The sequence below is a fragment of the Pogonomyrmex barbatus genome, unplaced genomic scaffold (genome assembly GCF_055798465.1).
Source record: "Pogonomyrmex barbatus isolate J1 unplaced genomic scaffold, ASM5579846v1 scaffold3, whole genome shotgun sequence".
In the NCBI taxonomy this organism is placed as follows: domain Eukaryota; kingdom Metazoa; phylum Arthropoda; class Insecta; order Hymenoptera; family Formicidae; genus Pogonomyrmex; species Pogonomyrmex barbatus.
The window spans coordinates 10779367-10796940 of NW_028297127.1; the positions used below are offsets into that span (position 1 = coordinate 10779367).

Sequence of the window (17574 nt, forward strand, 5' to 3'; positions counted from 1 at the left end):
AATATATTTTGAAAAGGTAACGAAGAGAGAATAACAATTGGCTATATTAATAATCAACTGTCATGTAAATGATGTATGATTGTGATATAAAAAATTCTTATTTGACTAATTCTGATATTATAAATTTAATAAGAGTACAAATATATAAGATATCTCATTAATTTTATTTGATGTTTGTCGTCGAATAAAAAAATACCCTGAATTCTAAATTGATTTCTATGTGATACATCTATATGTATACACACATATACCAACAGATACGCATATAGAACTTTTTGTGCACGTGCGCGCACGTGTATGTATGTAATTCTTTTTTTTTTATCTAATATTAAATCAGATAAAACAAAAAGTTATTTTATTTAATCGTAAATTAATAAATATGAGATATCTTATATTTCTGCTGGAAATACTATGCATACAAATTATATTAAATTTTTTATTTATGTATTTAATCAAGTTTTTATATATCTGTATTTTTATCGCATTGAATATAATCGAATAATATTTAATAATACATGAAAACTTAAAATTAAACACATCTAATTGAAAACGATAAGAATATAGATTTTATTTTTATTCTCATCTTTTTTAACCTTTAATATTTTCGCAGATTGATGTATTTCATATATGTAAAATTATATCTTTAAAAAAATTGTTCCTTTTATATAAATCTTAATAACTTTTTATTTTTAATAAAATGATTTTATTAAAATATAAAATGTTCAATTTATTTATTTTGACTATATATATAAATAATCTGAATAAATTGTATACTTTAATATTACGATAATTTAGGTAGAAAAATAAAAGAGCATGATAACATATTATCATAGAATTATCACATTTTCTTTCAACAATAATAACAATAAAACAATTTTTTATATCACTCTTTGTATCATATAAACCTTTAAGGTATAAATAAATTAGAATATCCGACTATAGCTAATTCTAAACATTTATTTAAAGACAAATTTTATTAGAATAACAAGTATTTTATATAGTTTTCTTCCTTTTTTTGTCTCAAATTAAAGCTTAATTTTTTAATTATGAACTGTTTTATATCTATTGATAAGTTAATGTTTTAGTTAAATTAGTGTTTTAGTTTAAAAGATGGAATAAATTATCATTCAATAAAATTTATTCATCACTATATCAAAAACTTCTAGCTATAGAATATGTAATAATTCTATGTATTTTAAAATGTATGCATAACGTATATATTTCATATTTAAAAATATAAATTATGTAGATTACTCAAGTCTTTATTAGTGCAGTAAAATAATAAAATGTTTACATTATAGGTATAGAACAGAAATATAAGCTTATATAAATTTGTTCATATTTTTTCTTGTAAGGTATACTTTTTAGCTGTAGTAATAATTACATGCATGTAAATTATATAATAAAAATATCAGTTTTATATTTTTGTACAATACATTTTAATTATATCAAATGATAAAGATAGTATAAAAGTATGTTAATATAACCAATATTAAACAAATATAATCCTTAATTAAAAATTGAACATTACAAAAAAATTAATGAATATATTATTGAGAATATTAGAATTTTATATTAAAAATTGATTCAATAAAAATAATCTTATGCAAGATCATTTGTTTAATTCCTATTGAAATATTATTATTCCTAAATAGCGTAGAGAAATATACAAAATATACAATTTATTTATATGTAGATGTATATGTAGATACATAAATAATATTAATATATTAAAATATATTAAAATATTTTATTAGAAATAAATGTAAAGAAATTTTTATGGCCAAAAAATATTGGCTATTCTTGGAAGAATGAGAGCAATACCAACAGTAGAAAGGAGATTTACACTATGATTATCCAAAATCTGTCTACCGCAAATGTGTTTTACACCTTTCCCAGGTCGCTCCACTATAATACCCTTTTCATCTATTCCTAAAAGTATGCATTAATTATCACATAAAATAAAATGACATCTATTTAATTTGATACTAGGGATTATTTAAAAACTTTTCCAGATCTAAAACAAAAAAAAACATAAAGTTCAAAAGTACATTTATACTACCTGAATATTGTAAAGTTGCGCCAAGAATAGAATCTAAGATGCTGCCAAAGAATCCTCCAAATGTCGCGACGACTATGATGGGCCACTGTGGTGCTGCTAGTTGCAGTACGGCAGTATCAACGGTGTTTAATATCATGATATAATATGAAAATCCAATTACCATACCACCAACAATAGAACATATTAGTCCTATCCAAGACACACCACCATTTGTCCCTTGAGAAATAAAGTATAAAAAGTTCATACTAATTCATCAATCTTTTATTAATCTAAATTAACTATTATTAAAAGAAGTTAATTTCCATTAGCAATTTGCAAATCAAATTTGTGTGTGTGTGTGTGTGTGTGTGTGTGTATGTAGGAGAGAAGGGAGGAGAGGAAAAAGAAAGATTGAGAAAACTCCTTTTACTGTCAAAAAATTTACCTGCTTGCTAATATCCCAAAAGGCCATTATTCTTACCTCTTGGGACTCTTCTCCTTGTTGTAATAAGGAAAGGATCATTCGTGCCAATTACCGTACCAAGCTCGGAAGCCCAGGTGTCACCATTACAACATGCAAGTGCTCCTATGAAACATAAATTGTATTTTTGCAATAGCATTATGAAAAAAATTTTTTTAAGAGATTAAAATATTGATCATTACCTATTATACCAATGGATAACCATGAGCTTCGATATTCCTTATCAAAGTCAATTGGCCGTTCTCCACTTCCTACATCCAATAGATATAATAAAGCTAATTGTGTGGCCATGCCACCATTACACAAAACCTGAATCCAGTTCCGTTGGCCACCTTCTTTAAAATCAACTTCGATTTTCTTTTTTTGTGCAGACCGAAATTTTGTCACTTTTGATCCCGTGATGAAGAATGTTATGAGAGCGGTCAAATGAGCAAAACTTGAAAGTGTCAAAACAAAGCCTATAAAGAATCCTAGAAAAATAATTAATTATTTATAGTATCTTATCCTGATTTAGCATACGAAAAATGTATAAACAATCAAAACATTTTCATTTTTTATATCATTTGATTGCTTAATATATATTCTATATTTTCTTATACAGAACTAAAATTTCTATGAATATTTTGTTACCAAGAATTCCACCGCTGACATCTAAACTTTTCTTACGTAAGCCCCAAGATATAAACAGAAGTGGAATTACAATTGCAGCCAACCATCTCCACGGCGAAATTACTGAGTGTCCTAAAATAAAAATAAAATTTATTAAATGTTAAGAAATATTATCATTTAAATTTAATTACAGTTACACGTGCTATCCCAAAACTTCCGGATATCGCTCTTTTAAGAGCAGATTCTTTTTAAGCGGAATATTTTACGAAACGAAAATCCTAATGCGAAAATATCGAGGCTATAATAAGTTTTAAATTATTATTAGCGATTGGATTTATTGGAATCATAAAGTTGATATTTCGCGCGCTCATGCATGATTATGACAAATAGTAAAAGTGATACCACGAATCAGACTCTTTCAGTTGAGATCTTCATACAAATATGCAATGACATTTTTGTTAAAAAAATTATGTTTGCTTTTATACGGATATCCATTTGTACATATAATTAACATCAAAACATATCATAAAATTCATCAATTTACACTTGTAAATAATATTCAGTTCACTATTTTAATTGAAACTGACAGATGTTTCTTATAGTCTATTCTTTGAACAAGAAGTTCATAAAACAAACTTCTTTAATATTTTACGCATTAAAAACATGTGTTTTTTTGGTGCAAAAGTTCATTATTAAAGTCATATCAGTCATTTTTTTGGCAATTTTCATATTTAATAATGGTTTTGTAAGCCTTTTAAAAATAGTGGACATTTTGGGAATTCGTGTTGGGCGAACAGCAAAGACATTTGCCGAACAAACGAATAGACAGCGCATTAAAGACGCAAATCGTTACATGAGCTTTTCATTTAAAGAAACCAAAACTGCTCGGCAATTAGAAAAACAGACGGAAAACGATTTCTTTAAAGAAGAGGAAACATACATTATACTTAAAATCACACATTAAATCAATACTCGCACATTACTTTTATCTCACATCGTCGAAAAAATATCTTGATATGAGTCATATTTCATTTCATACTTTGTATTATGAAAATTGCAAAAATTATAAGTTATTAGACACGGTTATTAGCATGATTTATGTATAGTTCATTTTTCCTCTTTTTCTTTCCAAGTTGGAAAAAAAAGAAAAAATGAATCATACAAATTCAGTTAAAAAGAAAGAACTAGCGTCATTTCTTTTGACATAAAAAATCGATAATCACGTAAAATAATCTTATTTATTAAGAATAAATATTTTATATTAACATTGACTGATTTAACAATAAAAATTATAGGTCATTATATTTTCTTTTTTTACAAATATTCCGTTTTTCGCGCATTTCGCATTTCGCATTTCTCATTTCATAATAGCGACAGAAGATAATCTTGTAATCCTAAAATTTTTGGAAATAATCAAGATAAAGCAAAAAAAATATTAAATCTCATTTTAATTTATATAATATCCATGCAGAAAAAAAACAATGGAGCAATAAAAAAAAGCAATAAATAAGTGGTAAATTAATAATAAATTTCATAATTATATAATTAACGGTGACGTTTATTTATAAATGTTTAGCTTGGAAAACAATATATTTATGCAAATTCATGTGTTTAGGATATTTACAATCTAATCTATAAATTCTAATTAGATTCTTATAAACTTTTTTATTTTTAATTTAATACAATTCAATTTTAAATATATGATTATTTAATAATTGCCAAAGCAAAAAGAGAATTGTCTGTATTTTACGAGTCTGTTCTACCAATAGCAATTGTTTTATTGAAAGATATATTTATTTTGATATATTTTGTAATAATTTTCATTGTTTTCACATATCTAGACTAGCATTTTTATAGTCCTGCCATTGTTGTAGATAAAGCTAATAAATTAGAAAGGAAATATAAAGTTAAATTAGATAAATTAGATAAATTAGAAGATAGATTGAAACACGCGGTTTATATTCTTTTTCATTTTATTTAATAGAAAGATGTCGCTCTATTCGTCTTCAATTGACAGTGATAATTTATTATAACAAAATAAAAGAAATTAACTATATTATAATCTTCTCTCTCTCTCTCTCTCTCGAGCGTAAATTGTTAAAATATTTCAGATTATAGATGAAAAGCTTGGTTAGACGTATACAGGGTGAGACAATAAGTTATTGCCTCATTGTGCATATTGCTGATTTTTACGCTTGTGGTGTCATTAATTCAATTTCGACGGGAATCAGCTAATGGCGCATAAAAAGATATAAGCAGTAAGCGAATTAATTAAATCAAATTGATTAGATCAAATTAAAAATTATCGAAAAAAATTATCATTTTAAAACTTTCTGATTGATCAGTTTTCTTACTCCTTAAATTTTACACAGCTTATGTTTTCCTATAGTCTATTAGCTTAAAATGCTATAATCGACGCATAGAAACTTTCTTGCTTTCACCAAACTTCAGATACATATCGATTTCACTTGTCATCATATTTCTTAAGCACACCTTTCATGAGTCTTCTTTTCTAACCTAAAAATCATGCTCGCAACTATTGTTGGTTGCAGAAAAATATATCGCGATATGATGCGATTCAATTCAGAGCTATTTTATATAAACATTCTCCGATTTAACCTCCTAACTTTTACGAATACATTTAAGATCGTGCATAACGTATACAACACCTTCCGCAGAGTCGGTAGTGTTTGGCCAGAGTATCGAGTAAGCCACGTTCACTATCCAGAATAGCATCGAAATCGGAATGGCGCAAGCACTCAAAAGTACTGGTACCAGCACGCCAGAATGCCGGCTTTCCTTGCGGCTTCCAAGAGAGATCATCTCAAGGTGCACTAATCAGATCGCGACAGGTCGGTTTAACCACTGGAAGGCTGCGCTTTCCACCGGGATATCGAATTCCCTCCTCGAAATACGTAATATATCAACACAAAATATGCGCGCGTGTCTTTCTTCATAGACAGCAGTTTGACCCTCCGACACGCTTGAAGCACGTGGATGGAATAAAACGGGACAAGATGCAAAAAAAAACAAGGATGGAAGGTCAACATGGAATTTCGAAAGAGACGAACAGCGCTATCTGTTATGACTTTGTCTTTTTTGACCGGACATTTTTTTATCTTTGACATTTGCCGTTTCATTTCGAATCGAAAAACATGACAGTTGTATTTATGTAGTATAAAAAATAGATCTATAGAAAAATTTTATACACGCATACATATATATATATATATATATATATATATATATGTATACATATATACATGTACATATATATATATATATATATATATATATATATATATATACACATAAAGATTTGCATGTGTGATTTGCATAATATATTTTCCTGTGATATAGTAATCGTTCTCTTTTGAATCCGACATTCTTAGATCAAACGCATTATATTTTGATTATTTTTATGTTCAATAGCTTGATGTTTTTAAATACTGGTATAGAAATCAATTATAAAAATTAAATATATGAGTAATCAGATGTATCCGATAATTTTGGATCATCCTATACAGTTTCTTGATATGAAAGATGATCACTATAAGTTAACCGTAGGCTGGTAGAGCAGATTATATCGAATTGAAAAGTCACTTTTAAAAGTCAATATTATTTTATAATATATATATATATATATATATATATATATATATATATATATATATATATGGACAAAATACAGAAAAATTCATATGTGTAACATAACATACAGATATCTGAATACAGGATGTTATATTGATAAATTCTTTCTAAAATCTAAATTTAACAGATACAATATTGAAAGAAATATATGTATGTATGTATGTTTCATAAATTGGCAAAATATGAATAAAAAATTTGTGTACAATTATATTTTGGCTATTTACAAACATCTTTATTTTTGCTTTATACAATACAAAACAATGACTTAAATCTTAGCATAATTCTGTTCTCTCTTTACTGTACCTTAGCTTTTTTGTGTTATATTTTACTAGACGTATAAAAGATGTAGAGAACTTACAATAAGAATGGATACAAATTTAATAATTCTAAAGATTATATCGATGAATATACAAAAGCTACTAAATTTACTCAATTAATTATAATAATAATACGATTAAATGAAGTGTTGTACAAAATTTGAATAGTCAAAAATTGCAGTCAGTTACATATTTATATACAAAAAAAAAATGAATTACGAATGAATATTACATAATGACGTTCGTTGCGCTATATTGTCGCTATATTTTCGTTTTGCTAATTTAAAGAATTATAATAAATTATAGTAAAAGTTAATCGCAGCGCGCGAGTAAGCATGTACACTGTGAGCGATTTAATTATTGTGATCTTATACGTATATATTCCTAGAAAAATATTTCTATATTATGTTCAATCAACAATATTAAATATTAACATTTTATAACTGCCAAACCTTTTCAGTTGAGCGCAATGCACAAGTTACAAATCATTATAGACTATTTTTTTCAATTAACTGATTTCTACTGCATTGGAATCTTGCATAGAAAAGATTAGCATTAGTAAATCGCGCAACAGAATCATCGATATTTAAGTAAACAATCAAAAGTATATATTGTATTACATATATGCGTACGTTTGAATTAATCCAAAAAAGCTGTCTTTTTGAACCGCAAAAATCTTAGAAATCTTAGAAATCACACATTTTTTAGGAAAATAATTAGAAAGCATAAGATAAATAAATATTTTTATGCTATAATAAGGTTGCGCTGAGTATAAATTATTGAAAAGTAATATTTGAAAGACAAATCTTTAATCTTAAATTAGCAATCTTTAAATAATTTTAGATAACGCGAGGTATTACATGAAATATATTTAACAATAACTTTTATGATAACAAGTTTAATCTACAGCAATCTACAATAAGAGAAAAAACTGAAGTTATTTAAATAGATTCTCGAATCGTCCCCGATTAGATATGGATATGAGTCACGTAGAAACGAATTACCTAATTCGTCTGAGTTATTCAATACAATATTTTAAATTAAATGTGATACTAGTTTGTAAAAAGCAAAATTATTGCTTACTCTATTCTACCAAGGTTATAACAAATCTTCATAAATTTTTCTCTTCTTCTAGATATAAATATTCTACAATCGGAGACCTATCTTACAATATATACAAAAATATAACAAGGCTGTAGAAAAGTTAAGCATGGTTGCATTTTCTTTGCGACAATCTCATAGCGCTTATGTAGATAACAAAAACAATTTTTCTTATGTGAAATTATCTGAAAGACTTGTCCTACAAATAACATGATTTATGAAAAGTTCTAAGTTTTCCAGATAAAAAAGAGAGATAACGGGCAATACAATTCTCAGAGACTGCTGTAAAAAAGATTCTTACGTTATTAGACTAATCAAATCCTTTGTACTTGTCAGAACTCGCTTGAAACGAGTTTTTACTTACAGATTTCTTTCTAAATAATATTTAAGGGAGTATTATAAATGCTACTTAAACGCGACCAAAATATATGTATATTTTCTGTACAGCGAAATGTGTAGATTTATTGACCATTGTTAGAATGATATATATAAGTAGTGAAACGCGTTATTTATTATATTTCTATATGGATAATCAACCATTAGGAAACATGTATTTTAGAGTATCCACAGCGACTTCAATAAAGAATTATGAAAAACTATATGAGTATAGAACAAAGTCAAAAAGCAAAATAATTTTGACGCGAAGTAAATTATTTACGACGATTGATATTAAATTCTAATCCATACTGACTAAGAATCGCAGATTATGATAATTTGATAGGAAATCTGAGAACTGTAGAATTTCTTACAACTTTTATGTACAGATGGATTCTAGTGTTTCTGGCATCATCTGCTCCCATGCTACTTGTTCTGCGTGTCCATTCATTACTAATTCTTCAGTGAGGGAAATTAGCTTTAAAAAAATTTTTTAAATTAATTTTAATTAATTTCAATTAATTTGTGCATATTTTTGCAAAAATATCCTTAAAACGAACAAAAGTATCTGTAAAGAAATTTTCAGAGATCAAATAATAAAGTACTTACCCCGTAATTTTGTATAATGAAATAAATATTCGCATAAATATTACTCTGAATGCGGCCTTCAATCTGAGCCTGAGCAACTCCCTTTGAGGAACAACTTTGTACCACATTGTAAGCTTCTGACGACCATTTACCTAAAGAGTACGAACAGTATAAAAGTATAATTACATACTGAAGATAAATCATTTAAAATAAATAAACGTAATTCGTAATCTGAAAAAGAATTTATATAATATCAAATATAATTACCATTCTTTGGCTGAATATTCGCTAAAAAAACTTCAATCGCTTGAAAAGGCAAGCTTAAAAAATCGATTAGCAGTGGCTTACAGTGTGAATTACTAAGTTGCCAATAGCCACCATAATCAAGTAGTCGTACTACATTTTTCTCTCCAGATGGATCTGGACGTTCAATACATCCTCTGACCCACTTATCGCTCCAATATACAGCCACATAATCGCTCTCTGAAAAATAATGTATATTTCATAATTCAAATATCTTGATTTTGCTTCTTTTATTTTTCAATGCATATCATTCTTACTGTTTAATATATCCGAAACTGGTATTGATTCTTTGTTATACCAGTGCGTCATTTGATCTTCTAAATTTTGCAAAAGTGGAAATGATGGATGAGTCGGCAGCTGAACAAAGAGCCAATTTGGCTTAACAATATGAGAAATATTGATGTCATTATTAACTCCATCAATCAGAGATAAAGGCCGTTGTATGATATTAAATGCGACTTTCTCGTTTATCTCGGATACTGTAGAGATCTCCGCTAATGTTATTTGCGGAAACCTTTTTTCCGGAAACTTCTGTCTCACCATTTTAAGCGCGACATTAATGCCCTCAACACTTCCTTGTATCGAGCAAATTTTATGATCGCCATCGCAGGGGTGATCATTGACATATATGCCGACATTTGCCTTTGAACGAATACTCTGTAAAAAACTACCATGACGGCCTATCAACCTGCCCACTAAATGTTGCGGTATAGCAAAATCATATGTGGTTGGTGCAGTATTTTCTTTTCTGCACCCGTTGATACTTCCACCTATAAAAAATAAAACTGTCATTTTTTTTAAATCTTATGGCACATTAATTTTTCTTTTAAAATGCTCAACAATTTTTTTTTTAAGAACAAGTAAATGAATATGTAATCGCAGATAATTTATATTAATATTCACCTTTTCCGCTATCCGTGTTACTTCCTTCGCTCCGGGCTTCGTCTGTGACGCTGCCATCGAGAACTACGGAAACCGGGCTATGATTGGCCGAATCTCTTTCGTCGATCTCTTGTCCCTGGGTTTTCATGGTGTGATCCTCAGCTTGCTGCCCATCTTCCTCATAATTATATTTGTCCGCGGTATATTTTTGCCCAGATGGCTCCGTCTCGCAATGCAGCGTCTGCTCCTTCTCATTGACGTTATGAAATATTCTTGTCACATCGTTCTTCTTAGAGGATGCGCTTTGACTCATAGCGATCATTTCAAAGTAACTCGAATTCGGATTGCTGCCTAACTGTACATCTGTATTACATATTGTCTCATCGTCTGTGTATTTCATCTGACCGCCGTTACAAAAGGATTGCGTTGAATTTTTAAAAGGGATATCCATGCTCTCGCTGACCTTCCTTGGGACGCGAATTAATTCTTCCTGTTGCGCGTACTCGCAGCAACCAATTGAGGATTCTTGATTGATTTTCTGATGGGTGTCGGAATTGTAGAGACTAGTATCAACCTCCTTCGCATCATTCAAAGTCTCTTCTTTCACACGATTCGAGTCCGCAATCATCCCTCCTGAATCATTCCATTGAAGTTCACCTCTGTCTATCCGACGGCGTTTGTACCAAAATAGAGCGACGACAAGTGCGACTGCCGGGACTGTCCACTTCACTAGCTGTACATGACTCGAAGAATTCATAGTGCGAGTCCACGGTAGCTGCCGTTACTGGAAATTCGCTGATACTGAAATCGAGATGGATACCAATAGCTCTTCAGTTTTTGCCATTTTAATCAATACTTAAACGATTTATAAAAAAGTAGCTATTATTTCATATAATGAAATAACGATACATAATACTTAGACTCTATACAAATCAATAAGGATATCTCAATCTTTTATTTAATTGTCTTGTTCATATATTAAAACATAATAATAGTTTGTTCTGCTTAAAGCTACGTGAACACCTGCTGATCAGCAATTAGCACACGGAAACAATCTGTGTAAGACGAGACGGCGTGCCGACGCGGAATTCCATAAATTTTCCGAACCAGTTATATCAGAAGTCTTCATAAAATGTGTTAAAAACAATAGCTCAAATTTTGCAACATTGATATTTGTCATATTATATATGCCATATTTTTCATTTTATAACATTAATATCAGATCCATAAATATTAAAAAAAAATCTATTAATACTTTAAATTTCACAATTTTGATCTCAAATTCATAATCAGTGATCATAAATATTTATAAATAAATGATTTATATGCCATTCAACGAGGGGAAAAAAAAAGAAAGAAAGAAAGAAAGAATCCTTTCATAGCATAGAAGACCACGAGGCAATATATTATCTCGAAGTGAGTGTCACATCTTATATGTTACATGTTAAACATACTTTTTTTCTAGAGAGAAATCTAAATGGTTTAAGAAAAAACCGACCTTTCCAAAGTTGAGACTTAATTATATTTACTGTAAAACGTAGGCAAGTTATATAAAATCAATTGTTTCGATATTTTCGAAATTAATAACCTATTGTTGTGCTCTTAATAATTAAGCCTTAAATTAAATTTCTAAGAATAAATCACATACACCGAGATTTATGTAATTTTCATGAATTATATATTTTCTGAATTACATATCTCCCTTTTTTTTATATGATATTCCAATTTCTACATTTCTATGAACTACGTTTCTTAAAGCAAAATCAGATACGATCTGACTTACGTGATTTAAACGATGTTTAGAATTAACTCTTAAATGCTCGCAAACAAAGTGTAATATTCGTAGAGAGACCTAGAGAGAGACCTTCAAGAGACTTGATGTATACAATGAGCAGTAAGTGATACGGCACAGCCTTACAGACTTTAACTTGTCAATACGATATACACATTTAAAGATTATGTATAAATTAAGGATTAAATATTAAATTTTAGATTATTATTCGATGGCAAAAACAATGATCAAATCTCTCGCGATGTCAAATATTCGAAGTGATCACTGAACCTCAGATTACATCATCAAAGTGATCGAACTTCTTATATCATCGTTAGCGTTATGATCTCATGAGGATGCATGTAAAAATATAAAAATATATGAATTTTGAAATTATGGCAATTAAAAGTACAATATTTCGTGCTATTTACTTACGACAACATGCGATCGGTCCATGATCGAACGTCTCCAGCTGGTCGCGATAATAACCGAATTCGTCCTCGTGTAATCGAGATTTGCTATTATAATCATCAAGGAAATATCTAAATAGACTGTAACCCTCGCGATGTCCTAAAGCGAGTCCCGAGGCAATCCCGCACCGAAATTAATTAGAAGTGATGAACTGACGTGAAAGTGCGATCGATGCCAGCATGGCTGGAGTTATACTAGCTGGCTCGCGGATTTTCAACACGTGGTTCACGCTGAGGACCAGTTCGACTGGAACCGTTCGCCGGTTACGCAGGCATGATCGTGTGATGGCATTCAACATCGTGATCAAGCTCCTCCGATAATATATAGGGCCGTGCAAAAGTAGTACGTGTAAAAACTTCTGATAAACTGGTAAAATTTTCTTCATTTTTTTCGGGCAAAATGAAATTGCCTCCCTTAGAATATCAAGCCGTTTTACACGTTAAATATCGAGTTTTGTATTTTCATTAATGATTTTACTGTTATCTTAATAGCGATATGTAAAAGCCGATACGATGTATAGACAATTCAACAGAAACAAACAAACAAACAAACAAAAAGTTATCGCGTTCAAACGAGCGCGACATAATATTCTCATATCTATAATATTTTCATTCAATAGAATATGTATAAATATGTGATATACCTTATCAATACATATTCTGCATTTTAATTGATGAAACTGATAAACAAATTATTTAAATTTAGAAACATTTTGCAAAACTACAATCTGTAATTATGGCTTACTGACGCGATAAATACTTGCAATACGATGATTCAATTGATTCTAATAAGAAATCATTAATCATTTTTCATTAAAAGTTATCAGGCCGATATAAGTTAAAGAGCCATCCAAATTTCAATATAATTAAATATATAAAGATGCAATTTAAAAGGCTGCGATCGAATGGAATGACCGATGGAAATAAGCTTTCACGACTGAATACACACTGGCAGATCAAAAATTTTTTCAGAATAGTAATTAAGTAGACAATAATATATGTAAAAAAGTGACAAAGTGGAACCTTTAAAATTATTATTAATTTATTATAAATTTGAAAATTTGAAAATGATTAACTGATATTTATGTCTAGAAAAACGATACAAAGAATACAAGTCTCAATTGCTTTTGAAATTAAAAAAATCATTAATAACGAATACCAAAATAACATTATAAAATAGTGTAGTATCATCATGCAAAGAAAAAAAAGCATCAAAAGAATAAAGAATTAAGAAAAGAGTAAAGAATTAAGTTTACAAGCGGAAACATTCTATATAAAATAAATTATAATTTTGCTATTGAGAAATTGCATCATTACATAATCAATAAAACACATTCTATTTTTTTTATTTTTATCAGTACAAAAAACAATTATAGTAATTCATCAAAAATTTTTGCATTAAAAGAAAAAATAATGTTTTTTGAGTGTTTTATAATTATTAAAAAGTATCGAATAGTTTTATTAAGCAAATTTCAGTAATTCAGTATCTTAGTCAATACATAATTTGTACAAATACATTTTTCTAGAAAGAAGAATTTTAAATTAATTTTAAATTAAATAAGAAACATCTGTTTTATTGTTTATACTGAATACTTATACTTTTTCAACAATTACTGATTGTAGATCGTTTCTTTTTTATTTTTATCGAGTATTTTTATATCATTATTTAAATTTTATTCATTTCTTCTTTAAGCACTGATAATATATTCAAATTTTGAACAAAAAATTCAGCAATATATAACAGCTCAAAAGAAACATGCTAGCGTTATAGGTCAAACAACGCATACTGGTTCAACGTGCTCTCGGAATGCTGAACCTGTGCCGCGTGAAGCTAATGAAATAACCGGTGCGAGTCAAGCTTAATAAAAGCATCAAGAGGAAAGACGGAAATTGTGGTAAGTTGATAAAGCAAATCTCGGAACTCATCTCGTAATCTTCAACTTCTCATCCAAGAAAAGTCGTACATCCTTAACGTTTTATCCGTTTATATTGTATTATAAAAAGCGAAAGCGAAAAAACTAATAATTTTGTATTATAGTTTGAAATATTTTCTGAAAATTTAAATAAAAAAAAAAAAAAAAATTAATAGCCATTAACAAAGTAGATATGGAGTCAATTATGGAGTCATTTCTCTATTTTTTAAATAAGACTATTAAATATAATTAGCTGTTAAATATAATTAGCTTGTTTTCTACCTCGATAATAGTCATTCAGTGTCTATAAAAAAAGTGCAAAATAACCAATTGATTAAGAGTTTGACTTGTGTAAATTTAAAAATACACCAAATATCAGAACATTTATTTCAGAACATTATTTCAGAATCTGAAATATAATTTGCCATTATAGATATACAGTATAATTTTCTGTGTTCCTAAAAAAGCGATCTTTCCGAAATTATGCGCGGATTGTGTGTAATTCTTAATGTATTAATTCTATATATTAATAAATTTCAAACGAAAAAAAATATTATAGTTAGTCTTCATGCATACATATGTTAAAACTAAATTAAACAAGATTATGCTTAAATTTATCCTAGAACAATTTTAATAACATTAATACAATAATATTAATACAATATAAACAAAAAAGGCTAGATAAAGATATACAGATAATACTTTATTAGTTTAGATCAATACTGGTTTTATATTACTATAAAAAAAAATAAAGTATGAAATCTTAATACGATATAAAAATATAAATTTTGAAACATAAATTAAGAACAGAATTATAGACATAACAAGAACATAATTATAATATAACTATAAAATAAAAGAAAAAAATCTCTAAGAAAAATTGCATAAAATTGCAACAAAATTTTTTTTACAATGTTATATATTATGATAAATTTAATAGCATAAACTAAATAAAACTTAAATATATAAGTGATCCAAAACAATTAAAATCTCATTACAATCTCATTACTGTGTAATTTTTAAATAAAAATTTAAAAATACGTAATATATATCGAAATTTGTAAATATGAAAAAATTTATGATTATTAAAATTATATCTAAAACAATTCATGTCTTAAGAAAAGAAAAATATGATATAATCATGTAGTTAAAAGAAAAGTTAAAAAAAAAAATATTAGAAGAAAAACAAAGATACATAAAGAGAGAATTTTGAGAGAAATATAGTTAACTAAAAACTTTAAAACTTGTTTTTTTCAATGATAAATCTGATTGTTGTAGAGAAGAAAGATAAATAAAATATAACATATTAAAATATATTAAAAGATAATTTAAACCATAAAATGTAAAAAAGGCTTTACCTCTCATTAAAATAATCCTAAATATGTTCTCCAAAAGAAATATTAGCAATAGTATATCTATAATCATTGGATATAAATTCAATTAAACATATATGAAAATATAAAAAATTATGGAATAAATTGTCATGAAAATATAACCCAAAATAAATAACAAAATTGAATAAACAAAATTGAATATTCATATATTATTAATATAAGCATTTTACAACATCAATAAATGTTCAATTTTTTTCTCTATAAATATTTTTAATAATTTTTAATAATTTTTAATAATTTTTATTTTTCTATTTTTGACTATTTTTAACTTTGTCAGCAAAATAACAATAAGAGATGATACATTCATAATCAGAAGATAATTAAAAAAATTAAGAAACAAAAAAAATTTTTTTTAATGTTTAAAATATTATCATAAAGCAGTACAAAGATTTTTTTATTGAATATATGTAGGAAAGCATAAAGTAATCTACACAGAAACAGGATATTGCTTGCATACAAAACCGATGTTCACAGCCTACTATCTATATATAGAACATCTAATCTTACGTACTGGATACATGATCTAATAGACAATATCCATATATTTCTACTATAAGATATATATAAAAAATTGTATCAAAATTACACAGAATACTTAACAATTTCTATGTGCGAAAAGAAAATGAAATAAGAAAATAAGAATTTCTTGACTCCAAAATAAAATACAAAATAAAATACAAAATAAAATACAAAAATAAGATAATAAATAAAAAATTATATAATATCATCTATGCACAACATTCTAACAACCACAAGACACAGTCAGGAAACTTAATTGAGTAAACATATAACACCTTTTCATGTATATATATATATATATATATATATATATACCATAAAGTGTAACCAAGAGACAAGATGAGGTAAGAAAAGGAGAAAGAAGAGGGGAAAAGAGAGAAAGGGAAAGGGAGGGGAGAGAATTTGCTATTACACATATCTGATTAGATGTAAAATCTGCAACATCTGTTCTCGATATTTATGCCGCTCATCGAGCTCCCATTTGTCGCTGGCCGCACGGCTAGTTGTATCTTGCTCGCCTTTGATACTTCTATCTTACATTTATACTTCTCGACCCATATGCAGCCAGAAGAAAGATAAAAGGCGATCGCCGCTTAGAGGCAAGCCGCAAAGGAAACGGCACGAGGCACGCCGGGATTACTTACTTACTGATGTTGTTAATGTTTTGCGAGGCTGCAACTGTTTTGCGATTAATCGCACACTTTGTCTGGAGGCCTCTAAGAAGACTTTCGGCGTGCCGTACGACCAACTTGCGGCGAATTTTCTGCGATCACACGCCACGTGCTAGCAGTGTTTCTCCGAGTAACGAATACCGATATGGCGACAACCCCAATACGTCCGATGATCTTTCTTGGTAACTTCCGTGCCTCGCCGCTTCGAGCGCAGTCTACCGGCCGCTATACGCGAAATCTATAAAAAGCAGCGACCAATTGTCTGCCGCTACTTCTATTCTTTCTGGAAAAACGAGAAACTGATCGTAATATAAAAAAACGGTTGCTACATGAAATAAATGTTCTTCTCCAGCATTTCGCGTACATTGATATGGATAAAAAAAAAAGAAATGAAGAGAAAAGCCGATAGATGATCTAGGGAATTTTCTAACAAGAAACAGAATTGGCTCATTATCTCTGATTAGCTTGAGTAGTTAATTAACAATTGT

The 17574-nt window shown here is 28.3% G+C and overlaps 2 protein-coding genes and 1 long non-coding RNA gene across 5 annotated transcripts; 1 reads left to right on the forward strand and 2 right to left on the reverse strand.

The window, feature by feature from the left end:
* Positions 1–1241: 1241 nt before the first annotated feature.
* On the reverse strand, positions 1242–5954 carry LOC105429472 (transmembrane protein 19). The gene is made up of 6 exons (XM_011642461.3): positions 5801–5954; positions 3153–3263; positions 2705–2992; positions 2523–2627; positions 2063–2278; positions 1242–1932 (listed from the first exon to the last, which is right to left on the reverse strand). The coding sequence occupies exons 1-6, from the start codon at positions 5952–5954 to the stop codon at positions 1778–1780; spliced, it is 1029 nt and encodes a 342-aa protein (XP_011640763.3). The 3' UTR covers positions 1242–1777.
* On the forward strand, positions 5160–9234 carry LOC148936069 (uncharacterized). The gene is made up of 2 exons (XR_016139734.1): positions 5160–5389; positions 5810–9234. It is a non-coding gene; the product is annotated as an uncharacterized LOC148936069 (long non-coding RNA).
* spoon (A-kinase anchor protein spoonbill) lies at positions 6988–17255 on the reverse strand. Of its 3 annotated transcripts, none has more exons than XM_011642463.3 (6): positions 17064–17255; positions 10370–11149; positions 9724–10236; positions 9431–9646; positions 9185–9315; positions 6988–9053 (listed from the first exon to the last, which is right to left on the reverse strand). In XM_011642463.3, the coding sequence occupies exons 2-6, from the start codon at positions 11103–11105 to the stop codon at positions 8955–8957; spliced, it is 1695 nt and encodes a 564-aa protein (XP_011640765.2). In that variant the 5' UTR covers positions 11106–11149; positions 17064–17255; the 3' UTR covers positions 6988–8954. The 3 variants fall into 3 exon arrangements, with proteins under 3 accessions (XP_011640765.2, XP_011640764.2, XP_011640766.2); XM_011642462.3 differs by having other exon boundaries at positions 17060–17255; XM_011642464.3 differs by lacking the exon at positions 17064–17255 and adding an exon at positions 12555–13764.
* Between the last annotated feature and the right edge of the window lie 319 nt (positions 17256–17574).